General features: G+C 43.4%; 2 protein-coding genes and 3 long non-coding RNA genes across 5 annotated transcripts; 2 read left to right on the top strand and 3 right to left on the bottom strand.

Moving 5' to 3' along the window:
* Positions 1 to 477: 477 nt before the first annotated feature.
* LOC136480588 (monosaccharide-sensing protein 2-like) lies at positions 478 to 5,535 on the bottom strand. The gene is made up of 6 exons (XM_066478087.1): positions 5,530 to 5,535; positions 3,744 to 3,863; positions 3,174 to 3,637; positions 2,729 to 2,837; positions 1,119 to 1,798; positions 478 to 666 (listed from the first exon to the last, which is right to left on the bottom strand). Exons 2-6 carry the CDS (start codon positions 3,820 to 3,822, stop codon positions 478 to 480), a joined length of 1,521 nt encoding a protein of 506 aa, XP_066334184.1. The 5' UTR covers positions 3,823 to 3,863; positions 5,530 to 5,535.
* A 5,836-nt stretch (positions 5,536 to 11,371) lies between these two features.
* On the bottom strand, positions 11,372 to 11,926 carry LOC136482674 (probable non-specific lipid-transfer protein 2). The gene has a single exon (XM_066479879.1). It carries the CDS (start codon positions 11,861 to 11,863, stop codon positions 11,549 to 11,551), a length of 315 nt encoding a protein of 104 aa, XP_066335976.1. The 5' UTR covers positions 11,864 to 11,926; the 3' UTR covers positions 11,372 to 11,548.
* An 858-nt stretch (positions 11,927 to 12,784) lies between these two features.
* On the top strand, positions 12,785 to 13,977 carry LOC136482673 (uncharacterized). The gene is made up of 4 exons (XR_010765153.1): positions 12,785 to 13,387; positions 13,478 to 13,563; positions 13,662 to 13,722; positions 13,840 to 13,977. It is a non-coding gene; the product is annotated as an uncharacterized lncRNA (long non-coding RNA).
* A 267-nt stretch (positions 13,978 to 14,244) lies between these two features.
* On the top strand, positions 14,245 to 15,709 carry LOC136482672 (uncharacterized). Its single transcript, XR_010765152.1, has 3 exons — positions 14,245 to 14,407; positions 15,296 to 15,355; positions 15,445 to 15,709. It is a non-coding gene; the product is annotated as an uncharacterized lncRNA (long non-coding RNA).
* Positions 15,710 to 18,205: 2,496 nt separating this feature from the next.
* Positions 18,206 to 20,766, bottom strand: LOC136482671 (uncharacterized). Its single transcript, XR_010765151.1, has 3 exons — positions 20,391 to 20,766; positions 19,519 to 19,626; positions 18,206 to 18,541 (listed from the first exon to the last, which is right to left on the bottom strand). It is a non-coding gene; the product is annotated as an uncharacterized lncRNA (long non-coding RNA).
* Positions 20,767 to 22,370: the final 1,604 nt, after the last annotated feature.

Raw genomic sequence — 22,370 nt, 5'->3', positions numbered from 1 at the left:
CGCTCAATGATAATATCAGGATAGGAGTAGTGGCCAACACAATTACCCTACAAAAAATGTTGAGTTGTATTAATAAGTAGTTTCTATCAGGAACAGGAACAAACATGTAAAGAAGAATTAACTAAAATGAATATTTACTTCAAAATCATGATCACTACATGACAAACTTGTTGCTGAATAAGCCGGCAAAGCGAAATGTTGGTAGATAATGTTGGCAAGGGATTTTTTTTTAGGATACCCAATGCAAATGAACCTAAGAAGCAGAGTGTGGAATCACAATTATAAATGTCAGAGGAGTATTGGAGGTTCAGAAATGGTACAACATCTAATGCTGCTGGTGAGGCATCAAAAGGCTATATAATGAGACCAGATGATGTATCTATGAACAGACCTTTTTCTCTTGGTCATGTGGATGCATTTCTACTAATTGTAAATCGACATTATTTTGAAATTGTAATGCTGATGGTGTCTCAGAGTTTACCTTCTTCCGCAGACATCCATCAGCAGCATTGCGGCAGTTATACAAGGGAGTATCAGCAAAGCATGAAGGGTACTTATGAGAATTGATGTTGAATGTGGAGAAAGTCCAATGTCTGAAAACAAGCTGACTCCAACCTGTTCAAGTATTTCAGGAGCACAGCGGAGAAGACCACTGATTCCTGTAGACTGTATTTTTTAGAAGAGCAAACAAGAAACAAGCAAAAAAAAAAAACGTGTCAACAGACTAACTAGCATTATATATATATAGGCTATTCAGTAGCCGGCTACAAAATAAGTTATTCTGTAGCCACCTCCATTTACTATAATTTTATATACTAATTTATGATAATGTCAATACATATTTACGATAGTTGGGTTACTATAACACATGGGGATATTTACCATAACGTTATATTAAACCACTTAGTAGGGAGTTACTATAATCTCGTAAATTAACATAGTAATTATTGTAACTCAAAGTGTCTACAGAATAAGTTATTCTACAGCTAGCTACAGGATAGTAGTTCTATATATATATATATATATACACACACACACACATACATACATACAGAACGATTGTAAACTGAACTCCATGCTGAACTGAATATAAAATCAACAATAACACAGAATCATACCTGCTGAAGGGCTTGAATTAACATGCCATAACACAAGGCATGCCTGATTCCTGGTTGAAGAAGCACCCGCCATTTAAACTTCATATCAGCTGTTTCAGATAGCCGGACTATTTGATGTCTGAATGGATGTCGCCCTGTGCTTTCCATATCACGAGGTGCAGACTGGTGAGGCGATACGAAGCCATGTATTTCTTCTTCTTCAATGTCATAATCATGTATAGACGCCATAAACTCTTGCGCAAGTACTGATGTTCCATGCCTTCTTAAATATGAAGAGCTCCCTTCAGAAGTAAAGGTATTTGTATCATTTACTTCAACACTTGCTGCCTGAGAAAGCAGAGAAGCCCGCAAACCATCTCCATTGTTAACTTCTCCAGCAGAATAAGCCTCCCTAGTCTGTTGATCACTGTTACCATCCCTGTGCTCATTCATATGTTCATGTTCTGGAAAAGAAAAACTGTTGAAGACTGGGAAGAAACTATTCCGTCTACTTCCTCCTTCTGACATATTCTCATGAATGCTTCCGCGAAAATCAACTAGGGGGTCCGAAAGCAGCCAGTAAAAAGTCCTGCGGGGCCAAGTGTGGTTAGCACTGGTTCCAGAGAAACTTTGAGCATGAGCAGTGCCAACAGCGGAGTCCGATATGATGTCCACACCTTCCACAATAACAGCTATCTCTCCTGCAGGTCTATGTGATGTCATGATGCATTTATGCTTCTTTATTTTTGACAAAAATAGAAATGACCAAGTGATTGGTTCGATTTATCAAAACAAGACAGTCTGCTAATGCATCATGTGTAATTAAAGCACCATCAACCCCCAATCATATTGACATATTATTGTCGGTACTTTATCAGCATTGCCTCACAGCCTTTAACTGTAAAACAAAACCCTCATCCGATTGTTCAATCTCTATGTTAAGTATGTAATGTCAAATGCTGCTTATGTTTACAATTTTACAGCATAAAAGTTCTAGGAAATGAATAAGAGGACTGAATTAGTTCCCATTCAGTTCTTTAATATGAAGTCATGTATTACTAGGCTACTATATTACTTACTCCCTCCATTCTAAATTATAAGACGTTTTGACTTTTTTAGATACATAACTTTTGTTATGCACCTAGATATACATTATGTCTAGATACATAGTAAAAGTAATATATCTAGAAAAGCCAAAGCGTCTTATAATTTGGGGTGGAAGGAGTACATAGTTCTATTAGTATCTTCTATGTTAGGAGGCTTTTTTGTAATGTAAGAGGTTCAATTAGCACCTCCAATGACAAGCTGAAATCAAAAGATCATGTATCTTCATTTCTCATAGTTCTGACTTCATGAACACCTGACAAAGAAAGAGGTGGACGGAACAGCACCATCACCCATTAAATGCCAGAAAAATCAGGTTCATGATCCCGCAATTCAACTGATAACAGTAATATTTCCAAAACTGCAATTTTAGTTTGTATGATCATGCTGTCAGACACTGGTTACAACTTTACATTTCTCAAGTCCCTACAATAACTGCATTTATTTACTCAGTTCCCTACTAATCAAGACCAGACTATCTTCAGATGAATAAATCTGGAAGCATTGTCAAGTGTCAACAATCTCACCTGAAACATCATGTTTCTTCCCTCTAAGCCACTGCAGAGAAACTCTGGCCTCACTAATCTTTCCATCACTTGCAAGCCACCTAGGTGACTCTGGCAAGTAGTAAACCAACTGTTATGTACCCGGATATATTTGGGGATAACTGGGGATAATTAGGCCTTAAGCTTTGCCTAGAGCTTGAGAGATTGAGGGGGACTAGAATAGTTTCATAATTCATTCCTTCCCTTCCATTGTGCCCCATGGGCTGAATATAAAGGGTACATAGGACTAACACCTCTTGTGCCTAGACAATATGGTACTATTCCTATAGATAAATAACTAAGAGAGACACTAATTAACACTAATGGGCTTAAGGCCCAACTAGGACACTTGCGCCCTACGGCGCCCCTCTTTATGCCCATGACAGACACTTGCGCCCTACGGCGCCCCTCTTTATGCCCATGACACCAACAAAGCAAAGTAGACAATGGAAGGAGCAGAGATTGCACCAATCATGATTCTCCAGTTAGGTGAAGACATTAGTGTTAACCAGAATATCAGGCAATATGAAAAGATAGTTCCTAGGAAGAACATAAACTGTGGCATAGTTCCAAGTAATCCCCTCATATTTGGAGGAGATGTTTCGGATATATAAATAGGGACACAGGTGAAAACCAACCCACTTCCTAATCCAACAATTAACCTAGCTAGAAGTACAATGTAGATGTTAGGAGACCACAGCATCAGGACACCACCCGAAAATAATACCAGAGATGAGTAAACCAGTATGGCACGCCTTCCAAGCCAATCTAATAGTGCTCCAGAGAATATTGTTATCACAATAGCCCCAAATGTTGAGGCTGCTAAAGTTATACCTTCAATAGAAGGTCCATTCAACAATTCAAATTCTTTTTCCATATGATGATTAGCTTCTGTCAGATAATTAAAATCAAGGTTAGTATGATTGTCAGATAGTTGAGATCTCTAATGGAGGTAATTAATGTATAATTACAATCAATAGAGCAAAGAAAAAAATACCTAATAATGCTGCAAAATCCCATCCAAGCAATGCATACCCAATAGAAACAACAACTGCCGAAAACACTGTTGACTTCATCTCATCAAGTACTATAGCCCTTTTGCAAACAATTATAAAACCTAGACAGTATGAAACCTGTGAGAAAACTTGTTTAAAAATAGAATTCAATCAAGTTAATTTTTTATGGCAACCAATTGAACTTCTCATCTCAGAGTTAGACAAACAGTTAAACACAAGCCAGTCTATAAACCGATCGGTCACTACACCAGTTATGTTACAACATATGAACCTCTCATTTGTTTTAAAATTAGTCGGTTAATGCATTAGCTATGTCATAAACTTATGTGCCATAATTGCTTCATTTGCTATGTTTTTTATAAGAAACTTTAGATACTTGTCCATAGTGTTCAGCTTACGTCTCACAAATGGTTACAATATTTGATTCCATCTATAGTGAAAGCATATTTAGAAGGGCAGGCCTGGTGTAGTGGTGAAAGCTGTCTCACTGAGTCATCAGGTCATGGGTTCGAAGCAGCCTCTCCGCAGATTTTGCGGGGGTGGGGGTGGGGGGGGGGGGGGGGGCTTTTGCCTCGGTTTTTCCCTTCCCAGACCCCACTCATGTGGGAGCCTCCGACACTGGGTCTGCCTTTTTTTTTATAGTGAAAGCATATTTGATTGATACTGGAAACAGGGACTGGGCTACAGGGTGGTTCCTGTGGGCCATGGACCACCCTGCACTCTGTCCTAAAAGCTCATAGGATTTAGGAATTCTAATTCTGTTTCCTAATCCACCGTGATGCTTCCGCTTCCACCTTCACAGGCATGGCTGGTCCCAGCAGCCAGTCGCCTGTGCCCCTTCCTATTCGCTGCTCCGTGCGACCTATTAGCTCCTCTGTGCGACCATCTGTGCTCCTTTGTATTCGTCCACACCCAACGGGCAACGGCTTCACATGCCGGCAGCGGCGTCGGGCGGTGAAGCACACCTGAGAAGTCAGCCCTCAGGTATGCCTCACAGCCAATCAACCTGCTTGCCTATTGCCTATGAATGAACTTTTAATTTGAAAAAAGAAAACGCTATCCTATATAGGTGCAAGAGCACAACCACCCACACAAACTGCTCCTGCAAACCAGAAATACATTTTTGCAAACTTCCTAGTGGACGGTTGAAACCTAAAGAAAATGGTGAGTATCTGTCAATCTGTGCCCAACTTCTGTCTGATCCATTCTAATGCTAATTGTATCTAGTTGTTATATGTTCACTGACTCTTGTGACTGTTCTTTACCTATTATAGGTATGTAATCTTTCAATGGTACATTAATCAATCTAGACTCATCTATTCTGTGATGTTCGTATGTCCTCTAGTTTAATCGTATTGTGTTTCGTAGTTCATATATTTGTGTTTCGACATGTTATATTTATAGCGGCTAAATTTTATTTTAAACAAGGCAATGGACCACCCAGCTACAGATCCAGGCTACGCAATTGACTGGAAAAAAGTGCTCTGAAAGGCAGCATACATGATTAAATGCACCACAAGAAGAATACTGGCATTGTTCAAATTATGTGGAAAAACATCCTGCCTTGACAGTTCAGTTATCCAATTGTGTTATAATTCAGTTAGCAGTAGACCACATTCAAGATGGAACCAGATGCAAATGAATAAACAATAAAAGAGGCATATGACACGAATGCGTCCAGGGAGCATCTGAGTGAAGTTTTTCATTGTATTACAGAGTACTCAAACTCTAAATGACTAGGTCTCCATCCAAGAATCCTCATCTCACATTTGTCAATTGTAAAATCCTTATCCCACCTCAGCTGCCATTATCCTGTGGCCACAACCCAGCACTGCCACCTCCTCTAACTTGCCACCATTACGCCACTGTACATCTCCTTCAGCTCCAGTGGCACCGCCCATCAGATCGCCTGCCCCCACTGCCACAGAACCACCTAACTTGGACACTCAATTTGCAGTGTATCATGCTCATCAATGCTTGCCAGTATCATGCAGCACCGGACCATTTCCCGCAGCAGGATGGCCCCCTGTGCCCCTTCTCAATCCATAGTCAGGGCTCTGCCCTGGTGAACCCAAACCAAAATAAAGAAGGTTCATATGCAAGTTCACATAACCCAAATACACACAAACATGAATATACCCTACATCATCATGGTGATCTCCAACTCTAAAAGCCCCCATCAATTCCAGGACACTACTGTCAAGTGCAATCGCAAACCTTCCATGTTTGCATTAGCTCTCTTGACTGAAGGGTCTGTTGATTTTAAATAAGAGATGTATTAAATTACCAGATATAGACGGCTCACATGCTTGTGTTTTCTCCAGCTATTGTTGCCTAAACAGATTATTTATACAGCTGTTAGCCAATTTCAACCCTAGAAATGAGGCTGTCACAAGGATATAGGAGCATGACTGATCCATTGCAGCACTTTGTTTTTCTGTTTGTTTATCCTTTTTGCAATGTTTAGCTCACAAAGCGCAAAGTTACAACAGGTCAACAGCTAAAATGGTCCCAACAATCAGTAAAATATCGCTGATCCAACCAACCCTGCAGAGCATTGAGGTGAAGTAATATGCAACAAACATTAGGTGAAGTAGCATTTTTTTGCATGTGAAATCGAAGACTGGTTAAAAATATCTGGAATGGGAACAACTGTGTCTATTTGTGGAAGTATGCAACCTCTCAAAAGTCAAAACAAAATGAAAATAACACTCCACGGATTAGTGGAAAGATATGGCCTTCCAATAATAGGGGTTCAATTAAAGACACTACAATTAAGTAGCATTAGTAACTATCACGAGCAACGGTAAACCAACCAAATTCAATGTTGCAATTGTATTTCAAATATCAACCATCAGCATTGTCCACAAGGAATGCTCTGAACTATCTCCCATCTCTTTAAAACAATAGTTACCTGATCTTTACAGAAATCAACTCGATAATACGACCCCACATTCAAACAGAACTTACCAACAAAAGTAAAATCAAATATCCCGCCAAAAAATCATATCTGTTCTCTTCATTGGACACTATTAGTGGCTAGTAAATATATAGTACATTGTAAATAAGTAAATAGAACTTTTTATATTTTATTAAGGTTGAGTATTTTTCTATTGAAGGTAGAAGCCATAACATATACCAATTTCACAAACTCTTTACGATTTTGATGTGAGTTGCCCTCCAACAACTTCTTCAATTAGATCTCCAAACATCACAATCATGGGGATAGCTCTTCAAAGTGCACACAAGATATAAAGTATTGAAAGGTGGAAGTATATAAAATGGTTTTTAATGAAATAGCTCTCCAAATGAGAATTCAGAAAGTAAGTTAAAGACTATGCTCTAAGAGCATCCGTAACGGGCGTTTCCATCCTAGATCCACACATTAAATGCATGTACATGGCCTGGTTCCATACACCTTGTAGCCAAATCCATGAAGAAGTTGCTTTTATTCGTAGGACCCACTCTCATCCTCCTCTCTCTCTCTCTTATACCGCCATAGAAGGAAGGCGCTACCATCCTCCTCCTATTGCAGATGGGTTCAAGGCTAGCCCGATGCACGAAGGCTTTGTGGCTCTAAGGACAGGCAAGAGATGCGGCTCTCTCCGATGTCGGTGCCCCCGTCCTAGCCGCTGCGACCTCTGAGCACAAGCAACTGGAGGTGGCGTCTCAGGTGGAATGGGGGCATCACACGAGAAATATGGGGCCAAAGCAGGCGGATGGTTGGAGCGAGCACTGCTTGAAGCGACATGGGGAAAAGAAGGTGGTGGTGGGTCGGCTGGAGCGGTCGAATTGGGAGGAAAGTGGATCGCATAAATATGAGAAAAGAATGGCGGGTCCAGTTATGATACACATGTCCGTTTCTAGACATTTGGGATGAACCTCAGATGACATCTTATTAGACACGTAACGTCGTCATAAGACACATTTAAAAGAACATCTTGTCTCCATACACTGCTGGTGCCCTCCACCCCTTTATGTCTATGGTCACAGACTAACAGCATTGGAATTTTATCCCAAATAACTATCGGTGGCCTATTGATGCGGTTCGTACACAAAGGTGTACCACACCACCATCCCACCACATCACACTGTCGTCGCCCATCGTCACGTGAAACGCATGTTCTGGTGTCCTGTTTGTTGCTTTGTTTAAGGGCGAAATAATCTGCTGCGGCACTGCTTTTTTTTATTGAAAAAAAACAGTAGTATATGTGGGACGCCAAGAATAGAGCATTAATGGTACCAGTATAATGCTCATGCTAACGTTACGGCTTTATCTTGATGATGCACGTGAAATAATCAAACAATGAACTTTTTTCATAGTTCAACTTTTCCACAATAGTATATTGTTCGTGCTAACGCTATGATGACGTTTAAAAAAAATAAATCATAAAACTAAAATAAATCATAAAACAAAAAAAAATCAACTAATAAAAGAAACATGAATTCACAGTCTCGCAGAGATTAGTCATTTCACACATAAAAAAATAGACAAGCCCACACAGCACTACTAAGACGGGTCTTAAAGTTCATAAACCATGGGTCTATATATTATTCTATAAACAATAGTTTATGGCCGGGACAGGGCTTTCTCCGTGGTGCGCTGACACTCCACTCTGCCAGGCGTCCTTCAAATAGAAACCCTTATCATCAGACATATTGGCCCCTGCAAAAATGTAAATAGGCAAAAGGTTGTGAGAGACAAACTTGACAACCTGTTCCACAAATATTCTTATTCACAACAATAATGCAAACAGAGAACACAAGCACACCGAAATTAGTTGAAGCAGAATGATTGTTAGAAGCATGTTGAATATATAAAACGTATCTCTACTATAATGGAACTACACATTCTCTATGAAAGACTTGTTAACGGAGGCCGCACATAATCACATGCAGCCATACTAGAATGTCAGCAAGGAACAAATTTATCAAGGTACTCTAGAGATCTAGTTTATACTGTTTTACGATTATGCAAGCAACAGTTACATATCTAACTGAGATTACCCAACAAAGCTTAAGCTCAGTAGGAACATTGGTAATTTGCGATGCCTAAATTCTACAATACTACTTTCCATATATCCCATAAAAAGAAATCAGGTTCCATTTTCTGAAAGCTGACATTAAGATGCATGCAATGCTGTCTAGACCAAAAAAATTGTCATTGTGGCTTGTACGCATTTTTAAGCATTCTAATCATTCTGGGAAACAAAATCGAAGGATGGTGATCTTGTTGCACATCAATTTAAAGCCTTTCGGTACGAATAAGCAAAAATATACCAAATTGAATTGTTACCCTAAAAGTATTCATAGCCACCGGCTAACAATTTTTTTCAAAATCATTGAAAAGAACATTGTCCAACTAATAGCTAAGAGGAAATTACAATGGCTCAAAATAAGCCTATTACCAAATAAATGTCTACCATTTCTAGGAAAAAAGCCAACTGTATCCTTGCTTTTCTAGACCAACTGCAAAAAAACAAACACACATCAGCTCATATGACTGGTATACTTCTTGAACAAACCACTACAAATACAGTTTCAAGAAGAATAGTTTTGATCGGTTTCTATATGTATGTCCACAATAAAAAAACTTACAGTGCCTACATTTCTACTAATTTACACAGGTCACACTGGCAATTTAATTGTAGCATAATCTAATTCCAGTTTCAGAAAAAAATCATAAACATTATTTTTTTATCAACAAAAGTTGCCTTCTTCGTGCAACTCATAATAAGAGAAAAATGTCAGCGATCAAGAGTGAGACAGGAGTCATAACTTTGGTCAGATATAGTCACCTAGCAGCTAATCCTAAATCACACATTACATATTTCTTTGAACCTACTACATGATAATCACCTTGTAGGAAATGCTTGTAGTATGCATTCTAGTGCAGGTGATGTATAGCATGCTGCAAAATCATCATAAATCTGAATTGAGCATCTAAAATCTATCGGACACAATCAGTAACAGTATAGAGATTGTTTGATTCAATTTTCGGTGCTGCTTGCCTCCAGTAAGGACTAAACTCAAATACAATTTTACACAGCTAGAAACAAACACATGAGAACATTGGTCAGTACCTCACTCCGAAGCTCCTCATGGACTTTGTGGCCATTAGCCGCCTCCACATCCAGCTTTGCAGTCGCTTCCTAACAGGCCTCAAAACTAATTGAAACACCAAAATTTGGCATGTTATGCATAACCGAGCTCTCCAATTTAGAAAGTAATGGAAATTAACTTATTCCAAATGAAACTAATGAGATAACACAACACCTGCATGTCAAGATTGAGCTCACTATTTCTCTTTGTAACTTTTAAAATTTATATATAATATACATATAATCCTTCCGGGATTACCCCTCCTTGTTTCTACAAAAAATTCCATGTGTGGTCATATCCATGCAACTGAAATTGCTAGTCAATTTAAATTGCTATTTTGCTTTTAGAATATAAATTGCTCTAGTTATCAATCTTTGATCCAGGCTATTGCACTATCAGAGCAAAACATTAAAAGCAGAAAATAAAAGTCACAATTTTTTCATGAGGAAATATACTTCAAAGATGATGAGATGATAATAAGCAAACTCACCAACAGCAGCGGGGCACAGCAGCACCCTCGAGTCTCCTCTACAGCGAGCAATCAGAGACGGTAGCAGTCAGAGTGGGGGCGGTCAGCAGCAAGGCCTCACGAGGGGCACACGACGTCCTGAATCGCGCAGGCCGAGTCGGTGGGCGACCTCACGCTGCTTGCCCACGGGGAAGCCGCATCTCTCCATCCAACGGACGCCTGCCCAGATCTGCCAGGGACCACGCCGGTGCGCCGTCCTCCCGGATCTAGGAAGGCTGGTGGAGTTCGCCGAGGCGACAGGCGCGGATCACCAACCGTGGACGTCGTCCTATCATGCTGACCTGTCGCCGCGCGTCCTGTCGGGTGTCCCATAGCCTGGCGCCGCCGAGTGTTCGAGCCTGAGGTGGCCGTGGCGACGCGGGCGTGCGAGCAGGCTAGGGGCGGACTCCGGCAGAGGACGGAGGCGCGAGAGGGACCGGTGGCCGTGGGGGCGCGCCGACGGCCAACGCAGTCGCGAGTGGAGGGCGGGCAGGGCCTAGCCAACGGCGCAGAACTGGATCCGGTGCTGGTGCCTACGCACGTGATCCCTCGCCATCGGAGAGACGCGCTGGGCTCCAGGGCGTGGTTGGGGGTCAGGAGTGGTGTGTTTGATTTTTTTTCCGTCGGCGTAGGCTTCTGTGGTCGCGACGTGCGTGGGGGCGCAGCTTCGATCCGTGCGTGGGATGGAGGGTGCGGGTGTGAGAACTGAGAAGGCGGGGCGAGAAGCCTGGCATCCCACATTGAATTGTGGCCATCGAATTTGGTTTATATATTTTATTAGTCCTTAATTTTAATGGAGACGAGTTTCTGTGTGTATTTTTCTGGGTGTACAATGGTAGGCTCTCAGGTGAGACGTAGTATAATTTTGATTGGTCTATTATTATAGTAGAGATGTCCGTCGAAATATACAATAGGTGAGGTGTCCGTCGAAATGTCCATTATAGTAGAGATTGCCATCACCACTTGGTTCCTGAGTTGAATGGTTGAATGCTTGGACGATATAAAATGGACGGATATGGTACGTCCTTGATTGATTTTGTGATTTTTGTTCATGTGTGTGTGTCACAGACTTCCTGTTATGCATGGTTTGCACCGCATCACATGATGCATATATGCATTCGAATAGCTAGTAGCTAGCTAGTAGGCTGCCTAGCCTAGTGGCGGCTAGCTAGCTAGCTAACCGCAGCGCGGCATGGCGACGTTGCAGGCGGCGAAGAGCTTCGCCGCGTTGGGGCTGCGGATGTAGCTCCCGTAGTTGGGGCTACGCGCGTACCCGCACAGGCACCCCTGCTGCGCCCGCAGCTGCGCGCAGCACGCCGGCGGCACCGCCCCGCCGAACAGCGCCGGCCCCGCGCACGGCGTCAGCAGCGCCGGGTTGCACGGGTTCGCGGCCTCCGTCGTCGTCGTCGTCGTCATAGCCACCGCGGCGGCCAGCAGGAACAGGAGGGCCACGGCGGCGCGCGCCGCGGCTGCAGACGGCTTCGTCATCATCTCCGTCTCAGACTCTCTCGAGAGAGCTTGGTGTTGATCGAGCGATGTGCAGTGCGTGGTGCGATCGACGCCGGCGTGTCCTGTCTTCCTGGTCGCGCTGAGGGGGCACTACTATTTGTAGCGGCCGCGGGCGCCTGCCGCGGTTGGTGAAAGAGGCGCGCTCTGCGCCCGCGCGCACGACGCGGTGTGCCGGTGCTAGCTTGTGGGGTTGCGTGGAGCTGAGCGAGGCGGCCAGGGATCGGAGGTGCCGTGCATGGCGGGTACGTGTCGACGATGACGCCTCGGCGAGCTCGGTGCGCGGTGGATCCACACCACCAGACGACGATCGATAGATGCATGCGTCCGGGGCTCCGGGCGGTGCGTACCGTGTGTGCGTGAGCGCGCGCGTCAACAGCGGCGGGCATCATCGCGGCACCTGGGAGTTGTGAAACGCATTGAATTGGGGGAAGAAGCTGATCTATATCTATTATATATTATCTATATAATAATAAAGAGACAAAATTTCAACCCATTTTTGGTCCGTCTATTTTTTTTTTGTCCATCTCACACTACGTGAAAAACAGCTTGTAGTAACGGGACTTTTTTTTAGGGACGGCTGGCATTGGAGCCACCCCTACAGTGACGTATTCGAACTCCAGAACAACAGCCGCCTCTACAAATGGCACAGTAGGGGTGGCTGGTAATACAAGCCGGCCCTATAAATGCGTCGATTTGTAGGGGCGGCTGGTATTACGAACCGCCCCTGCTACCAGCAAGCCACGTCGCCCCCAATTCACCCCAAATAAATGGATGCCTTCCCTTCGCGAAAAAGGGCTCCCTCCCACGCCCCGCCTCCCCTCCTGCTCGTCTCGCTCACGCTCCTCTCGCGGCGCGCCGCCTCCGCCGCTCGCGTCCCGTCCCCTCCCCTGCCCGCGCCTCCCCTCCCTCTCCCTCTCCTTCTCCCTCTCTACCTCTCTCTCTCAACGTGGTGGCGCACCGGCCAGGCCCCGGCGCAGGCACCTCCACGTGCGCACGGCCTGGGCGGCGGCGCCGCAGCCGCGCCAACGGGCCCGGTGGTGGCCGCCTCCTGCCACAACGCGGCGCCCGCGAGCCCCGCCGCTAGCCGTGGCGCGTGGCTGCCCCCCGGCGCTGCCTGCTCCCTGCGGTCCTCGCAGCGACTCAGATCTGGTCAAGTTAGTTGTATGGTGATGTATGGTGAGCCCGTGTTTTCTGGTCAAGTTAGTTGTATGGTGATGTATGGTGAGCCCGCGAGCCCGTGTTTTCTTCTTCGATTCCTCCCTTTTCCTCCATCGATCTGGTCAAGTTAGTTGTATGGTGATGTAATCTGACTGTGGTTTCGTATTTTTCCACTGAATTGTTCTGTATTTTCGATTTCCCTTTGGATGTGTAGCTCTGATTTCGTTGTTGTTCTATCTCTGCAGGTAGTAGTTTGTTAATCTGTGACCTAATGCCTATGTATGTTCACTGCAAAGCTAGGATAAGAAGTCTAACTATCTTTGGAACTGCAAAGACTATCTCGACTCGGTGAAGACTTTCTTCAGAAATCAATCTATTAACTTATTTTCTGAGGCTAGTAGATCACTTTACTGATTTTGTTCTGGCACATGGGAATAGGCATCTAGGATAATATTAGCAACTGATGATGATCATCCAGGTCAGGCTCTGGCCGAGGAACTTGCTCATCGACTTGGTAAAGAAAGGTTTGTGCATCAGCATTCTTTAACTATTGTGAAATAAAATGTTATGTGACCATTCATTTTTTTCATTTCCTTTTTCCCATTTGATTTGATGCAATCAGATGTTGGAGAGTCAAGTGGCCAAAGAAGAATGATACAGATACTTGCAAGGATGCAAATGAGGTTTGTTATGGAATGCATGGGTTCATTTGACATATTCTTGAAATCAGTTCTTGAAACTTGGGTAGTCTTTTGTCATTATGTAATCAGCCCTTGTAACACCTTTTTTTTGACCTACAGGTACTGATGTTTTTAGGTCCGCAAGCATTGAGAAAGGTTATAGAAGATGCAGAACTGTATCCTATAAGAGGCCTTTTTTCATTCAAAGATTTCTTTCCAGAGATTGATAATTACTTTCTTGGAATACATGGTGATGAGCTTGGTATTCATACTGGATGGAAATTTTTGGATGATCTTTACAAGGTAAAAAAAGTTTTATTGCATTATTCAATATTCCTTAGTTCATTGGTGAAGGTGGGTTCTCAAGAAGAGTTAGCTTTCTTTATTATAACAGTATGCTTTTGTGTGCCTCATCACAGGTACTTTGCTCACAGAAGTTGAATTTGGCAATCTGTTTTCTTTGTTTACCATATGATACTATTTCATTCAATTTACTGTCAATGTGGGTGGAAATTTGTTCTGTGCTCGATGGAAAACAAGGCAAGCCATTGTAGTATTTGATTGATGTCAGTTAATTAACTAAACGTCATTGGACACTTCCAAACAGTTTTGTCTTTGGTGTTTAGGTAAAGGAGAATGCTAGGAAACTCTTAGAGAAGCACATTGAGAAACCATTCTTTGATGCTAGGTAAGTCAGTCTGCAATTGGTGTTTGAATTTGTCTTATTAGTGATCCCTAAAGAGAATATCTTTTAGTGGACCGTTAGTATTTCACTGTGTTTATTTGGTTATAAGATGGTAAAGTTTAGTTGGTTAAGCAATACTTGTTTTGATGGAACAAAATGCATTTAATATCAGCCTAGAGAACACAATTTGTTGTCTTTTAATGTTACTGTCACTAATTCATGTATTTTTTATGTATCATATTCGTTTCCTGTCTACAGAAACAATGATATGCTGCTGCTTAATGAAATCATGTCAAGTGAATAGCAATAAAATGCTTGTCTTCTTATTTTTTCTATTTTTATGAACTTGAAAACTGTATTTGTTTTATAGCACCCAATGAAAACTACAGTTTTCTTTCTGTTGTTGAAAACTACAGTTTTTATTGGAATGCTCATTTAGACATTATCATTAGGGTGAAACAAAACAAAATTAAGAAAGACAAAATTTGGAAAGCATGATGGAAACAACACGGGTAATTAACTAATAATAGCACTATTGCCCGCATTGCCCAGTTTGTAGCAAGGACATGGGGTATTCGTAAGCTGTGTCGTAGGATTCAAATGGTGAGATGTTGTGTGAATATAACTCTTTGCCTACTGCCTAGCTTATAACAAGTGGAAATGAGTTTGAGCTCATTTTTTGCAATGCCATGCCTTCAATTGGTATTGAATCTCTGCCTGGTTGCTTGAGTTATTTCTACTGAATGTAGCCGAATGTGGTTCCAGTTCTGAACCTGCAAATTGTCTGTGCAAATCATGCCTTAAGATGCTGCATTATGCAATATTAGTGTTTCTCTGTACATTTTTTTGGTAGCTGTCTTCCTTTTTGAATAACTTTTACCTGCTTGCAAGGCTCAAGGAAAGCCAGCGCTCCCTTGGGGAAGCTACTGCTGATGCCGAACTTCCCAAGAGGTGGTGCCTACTCGAGCTATTTTTGGGCCTAATTTTCAGTGATATTGTTTTTTCTTTCTCTATTGATTCATCTCTTCCCTAATTTGCAGTGCTTCGGATAGAATCAAAGCAATGGGCCAAGTTTTATCAAAATCAAGGGATCTATTGTACGATTGCAAGGAAATTACCGTGCGTTTGAGAGCAATGCTTCAGTCAGCAGATGAGCAGGTCCGGAGCTTGAAGAAGCAGAGCACCTTCCTTAGCCAACTGGCAGCTAAGACAATCCCAAATGGCATCCATTGTCTTTCCATGCGCTTAACAATTGATTATTACCTTCTGTCTCCAGAGAAAAGAAAGTTCCCCAATAGTGAGAACTTGGAAAATCCTGATCTTTACCATTATGCTCTTTTCTCGGACAATGTTTTGGCAGCATCAGTTGTGGTCAACTGTAGGGGCGGTTGATACAGTAGCCGCCCCTACAAATCGATTTGTAGGGGCGGCTACAGTATCAACCGCCTCTACAAATCGATTTGTAGGGGCGGCTGATAACACCAGCCGCCCCTACAAATCGATTTGTAAGGGCGGTCTGGGAACCGCCCCTACAAATGCTTGATTTGTAGAGACGGTATGATAGGGGCGGCTGGCCGAGCCGCCTCTATAAACTAACGCCAGGCGCCCCTACAAATGCTTTTTGTAGTAGTGTCACTCTAACTACCGGACAATGGATAGTTTCTTCTGTCCGAACTTATATATATAACCCGTGTTTATATATGGCCAATGGCCCGGCCCGGCCTGGCATGTCGTGCCTTCCGGGCCGTGCCGAGGCGGGCACCATGCTTGACCTACGGCCCAGGCACGGTCTGCTGGGCCGATTTTTGGGCCAGGCTGGCCCGATAAGCACGGCCTGTCAGGGAGGCCGGGCCAGCCCAAGGCCCGCTTCAGCAGACGATGAGGTCGAGGGGGCTGCCGGCCGCGTCGGCGGCATCAGAGAGAGGAAAGGGAAGAAGAGGAGGGCAGTAGGGGCGAGGGGCAGCACGGGAGTGTGGTGGCGGCGGTGGTGAATGGAGTCATGGAGGAGGCCTCGAGGCAGATCCGCAGCGTCAATGCCCATGGCAAGCTCAAGCTTGTTCATCTCATTCCAGTAAGAAAAATCGAAAAAAACAACAACAATCACAGGGCTGTAGATCTCATGGATCAATCACAAGTCCACAACACCACAAAAGAAATCGAAAAATAGAGGAATCGGATAAAAGTCATGCATTCACACAAATCAGAGAAAAGGGAGAGGGAGCTCGGAGGAGAGGCACGCTGCCTGCGCCCAGATCCATGGGGGAGGAGGCCGCTGTGTCGCCTCCTGCGCGCAAATCCGAGGTGGAGGAGGCCTCTGCGCCGCCCCTACGCATGGATCCGAGGGGGAGGAGGACTCTATGCTGCCCCTGCGCGTGGATCCGTGGGGAGGAGGCCGCCCTGCGAGGAAGAAGGGAGGACGCCGTGGGAAGAGGCCGCCGCGCTGCGCCACCGTGCGTGCGGTTCTGAGGGGAGGGGCCATCGCTGCGCCCTGAGCTCGGTTCTAAGGGAGAGCGGAGAGGCCGAGAGGGAGAGCGGAGCGGGGATGGGCGATGGTTGCGTGGGGGCATGGGGCCAAATGAGGAGGAGGGGGAGGCGACAGGCTGGGCCACCGGCTCTATAGCAGGCCATGCCGTGCCGGCCCACGTGCCTGGGGTAAGGCCCAGGCACGGCCTGCTCCTCTGGGTCGTGCCAGCCCGGGCCCGCTAGCCGCCGGGCCGAGCCGGCGGGCTCGGGCTACATGGCCAACTATGCCCGTGCTCATACGAGTTAGAATAACTCTTGTCTAGCGCGATACGGAGTTCGATTCCAAAACGTATTAGGTCGTGTATGTGACACGAACTCATATGCCCTATGCTCGTACAGAGTTAGAAGAACTCACCTGCGTCTAGCCATGTTCGATACTGAATCCGATATATATATATATATAGGAGAGAGAGAGGGAGAGTATATTCAGTAGCATGCTATAAAATAAGTTATTCTGTAGCCACCTCCATTTACGATAATTTTATATACTAATTTACGGTAATATCAATACATATTTATGATAGTTGGGTTACTATAACACATGGGGATATTTAACATAACGTTATAGTAAACCACTTAGTAAGGAGTTACTATAATCTCGTAAATTAATATAGTAATTATCGTAACTCAAAGTGGCTACAGAATAAGTTATTTTGTAGCCAGCTACAGGGTAGTAGTTATATATATACATATACACACACAACCAATAGACACTACCGGATTCAGCTTCTTTGCCGAGTGCCTCAGGCACTCGGCAAAGGTCGATATACATTCGGCAAAGCCTTTGCCGAGTGTACTCGGCAAAGGATGCTCGGTAGATAGTTTATCGGCAAAGACCTCTTTGCCGAGTGCACTTTATCGGGCCCTCGGCAAAGCCTTTGCCGAGTACTAATCCGACACTCAGCAAAGAAAAGTCACCATGACGGCGAGCGCCACCGTGACGGCGGGTTTACCGAGTGCCACCGGCAAGACACTCAGCAAAAGTAGCCTATTTGCCGAGTGTCCTGTCAAGACACTCGGCAAATACGCGACCTTTGCCGAGTGCCTGGCCCGTGGCACTCGGCAAATCTGTGATGTTTGCCAAGTGCAATGGCCTTTGCACTCGGCAAAACATGTTCCCAGGTAGTCACTTTGCCGAGTGTCATGGCCATTGCACTCAGCAAAGTGGCTGAAAACAACCTTTTTTATTTATTTTTTACATCCCATCCAAACAAATAGAAGATATATATAACAAACATCACATATATATCATCAACAACACATATATATATCACTAACACCACATATATATCATAAACGTCACATATATATCACAAACGTCATATGTCTCACAATATATCACAAATAAGTTCACAAGTAATTCAAGTGCTCCATCAAAATGAACAAAATGAACAAACGTCACATATAAATAACACCACATATATATCAAAATGAACAAGGCCCATTATAACAGCACAGGCCACATAACATGACATTCAAATCCAGATTATTAACAGCCCAACTCAATCACAAAATGAACAAGAATATTACAAACCATAAGTGCACCAGAATATTAAAACACAGCTCAAAAAAATCTGTAGCTCCCATGTTGCTCGCTTTACTCCTTGCTTTAACCTGCAAATGAACCAAACAGCACAAAAGAAAATAAGTAGCCAGTAATGAACTAAAAGAAAATAAGTACCACGTAATGAGCTTAAATAGATCTAACAATACCTAGGCTAACAAAAGCTCTAATTAGCATTTGAAAATCCACTAAGCTCCAAAACTATAAACTGCTAGCTCTTGAAACCAAACTGCAAGTACATGCAAAGCCATTTTAACTATTTCGTTCTGCCTTCACTGAAAAGCATGTACTGAAACTGAGGTAATTTTGCAATTACAGAGACAAGCTAACTACCGACACAACCTGAGAAGCACAAGAACTGATGGACCAACACAACCTGAGAAGCACAAGACTTGCACCTGTCCTCACCGAGTTCCAAAACCCAAATCCAAGCAAAGGAAATAAAATAAGTTTCTGAACAGGCCATTTGACATTGCTAACAACCTTGCAAGTGAATCATACATATTCGAATCAGATTGTTATATGGCAATAAAATAAGTTTAAATTTACCAAATGCAAGCAGTCAGTTCTTACTACTGACTTTATAGTTTACAGTCCTATCAATAACGTCTACTTTCAATGCAATTCAGAGGCAAGGATAATGCTTGTTTAGTTCACAGTTTGAGGAGATATCAGTCAGGATTTGCTGTCTTTGCAAACCTTGAAGGATTTTATAAAATGTACTCAGATCATGAAATCTATTCTTTATAATATTCAGGATGTAGCTAGCGACATTTCCTCATTTACAAATTGTGATGAAATTGATTATTATAGAGAAAGCTACTTTCATGGAGAGGCACGATCAAAATTATTTGGTACTCAACCAAAGTCTACACCCATTGAAAATATTATTTAAGATAATTGTCATGATCATACCAAAATACAGAAAAAAAAAATCAAATCTGAATCCATAGAAAGACAAGGCAAGTTGACCCAAAATCATTTGAGAAATAACATTTAGTCTGATAATTGCTGGAACTAGTAATACCTGGACACTATTTCAGCACCATGTGCATTGCTGTAGAATCTGTGCTGTATGCTGATGAAGTCAACCCACAAGAGTAAAGCGACGACCACATCCGAAGGCCTCATCTAACTGCACAAGAGAACTTACAAATTATAGTATAGCTATTGCTGATTGTTGTTGCTGAAAAGAAAAGAAAAGAAAAGAGCAAAGCACTAAGCTTCTAAATCAAATAGAACAGAAATAAAAAATAAAAAGCATTCCCTACATGCAGAGTTATTTATGCAGAGTTATTTAGACAGGTATGCTAAATAAGAGAATGAGCAGCAGGCCATATTGCACATATGGTTAGGAAGTGCTTTTTTACTAGCATAAGAGACGTATGCACCATTGGAACAAACATGACATTTCAATTTTGGTACAAACAATAATACTGCTTTAGTAAAGTTTTTTAAATTGCGTAAAGTTTCAATAAGCAGTAAGACTTAAATACATGTTTCGCTTATGATAACATGCTGATCTTGTGAGTATCCTGGGCTTGATAAAGAAACACCAAACTACTCGAAAACCAGCCCTGAAATTCACAATCTCTGTCAGCACAGCATTGACTGCAACCTAATTTTGGACTGGAATAGTCAAGTTGCTTAATTAGAAATCCTATGAGCATACAGTATTGCATCACAAACAAGGAAAATCAGGTCTAATGTCTGAGCATTCAGTATTCACCTTCCCCTTCCACTAATCGCGCAGACACATCAATAGGGTTCTAGAAAAGTAGCTGCATCTTCCACCGTCCCAATAGAATAGAGTTTCACTGAGATCTCGGGTTCTAGAAAGGGGGGGGGGGGGGGGGGGCGGTAATTAGAGGCAAATAGAGCATCACAGATCGCCATTACCTTTGGGGAGGAATTGGGGGATGGAGGTGAGGGCGCCACCTAGAGCGGAGGCTGGGGAGGACCCATCAAGCACGAGGTTGGCCTCCATCCTCACGGCCTCCTCAGGCTGCGAATCCGCCGAACGGAGGAGAGGGCGGCGCCGCGGTGGATTTGGGTTGGGAAAAACCGGAGGAGGCTGCCGTCTTCTGGATCAAAGCCGCCGTCCATGGATCCAAGCCGCCCGGTCACGGATCGACGCAGATTGACATCGTCCAGGCAGTGGGGAGAGATGTCCGCCCCACGGCCTCGCCTCGCCGGTGCGCGGGCACCTCGGCCGCTTCTGCCGCCGTCGCCGCCGCCTGGAGGGTCGCAGGCAGAGAAGAGGAGACGAGGGAGACAACTGTGGACGGTGTGCGTGGGCCGGCTGGGCCGGCCGGGTTAAATCCCCTTTGCCGAGTGCTACCGGGTCTGACACTCTGCAAAGTATTTTTTTATTTTTTTTAATTCTCTGCCGAGTGCCACCTCGTCTGACACTCGGCAAAGAGTTTTTTTTTTAAAAAAAATTCTTTGCCGAGTGTCCCCGATCTGACACTCGGCAAAGTATTTTTTTATTTTTTTTTAATTCTTTGCCAAGTGCCACCCGGCCTGGCACTTTGGCAAAGAGGTTTTTTTTTAAAAAAAAAATAAAATTCTTTGCCGAGTGCCCCGAGCGACAAACGCAGACACTCGGCAAACCGTTTTTACTTTTTTTCTTCCTGCCCCCAAACTTTTTCTGTAGTCCTCATACAATACCTGGTACTCCATGTTCCAATGTGGCACATTTCTCGGACTTTTTCTATATTTCTTTAATTTATTTTATTTAATTGAATTTTCTTAGATAATTCAAATTATAACTGCTAGTCATTCGAATAATGAAAAAATGAATGGGAAATGATATTTATGTATTTAGTATAATGTGAGGCCGTATCCAGGAACATACCACCAATTTCGAACATCTTGTTCACGAAACATGACCACGAACTTACGGTCGAGTTGTTTTTAAATTCTATAAAAAGCAAACGAAGACCGAAAATCTTGAAACTTATCGAGATGTCATGATATCATATGTGGAGGTTGTGATAAAAAATTGAGGAGGTTTCGCACTAGTTTGTTACGTACGATGCTTACCACCTCGTCGGCCTCTTCACGAAATCATGAAACTTCTTCGGAGATTCTTCGGTTTGCAAGCATCGTACGTGACAACTTGCGCGAAACCTTCTTAAATTTTTATCACAGCCTCCACATATGATATCATGACATCTTGATAAGTTTTATGATTTTCGGACTTCGTTTGCTTTTTATAGAATTTAAAAACAACTCGACCGCAAGTTCGTGGTCATGTTTCATGAACAAGATGTTCGAAATTGGTGGTCTGTTCCTGGATACGGCCTCACATTATACTGAATAACATGAATATCATTTTTTCATTCATTTTTTTCATTATTCGAATGACTAGCAGTTAAAATTTGAATTATCCAAGAAAATTCAATTAAATAAAATAAATTAAAGAAATATAGAAAAAGTCCAAGAAATGTGCCACATTGGAACATGGAGTACCAGGTATTGTATAAGGGCTGCAGAAAAAGTTTGGAGGTCAAAAATGAAAAAATATGGTTTGCCGAGTGTCAAAAAATGACACTCGGCAAATCACCGCTTTACCGAGTGTCGGGAGAAGACACTCGGCAAAGGGTTAACGGCGGCTGCCGCCCGTTAACGGCGGCAGCCCTTTGCCGAGTGTTCTGGTTTGCCGAGTGCCCGGCAAACCTGGTCTTTGCCGAGTGTTATTGTTTGCCGAGTGCTCGGCACTCGGCAAACCACCTCTTTGCCGAGTGCCAGTTGTTTGCCGAGTGCTTTCTCTCTGGCACTCGGCAAATAACCTCTTAGCCGAGCGCCCGATAAAAAGCACTCGATAAAGTCTGGGACACTCGACAAAGAAACCGTCTTCGGTAGTGAGATGGCTCA

This window comes from Miscanthus floridulus, chromosome 9 (assembly GCF_019320115.1).
Source record: "Miscanthus floridulus cultivar M001 chromosome 9, ASM1932011v1, whole genome shotgun sequence".
Classification (NCBI taxonomy): Eukaryota; Viridiplantae; Streptophyta; class Magnoliopsida; order Poales; family Poaceae; genus Miscanthus; species Miscanthus floridulus.
The sequence above is the reverse complement of the archived record's forward strand: the minus strand, read 5'-3'. Positions and strand labels throughout refer to the sequence as shown.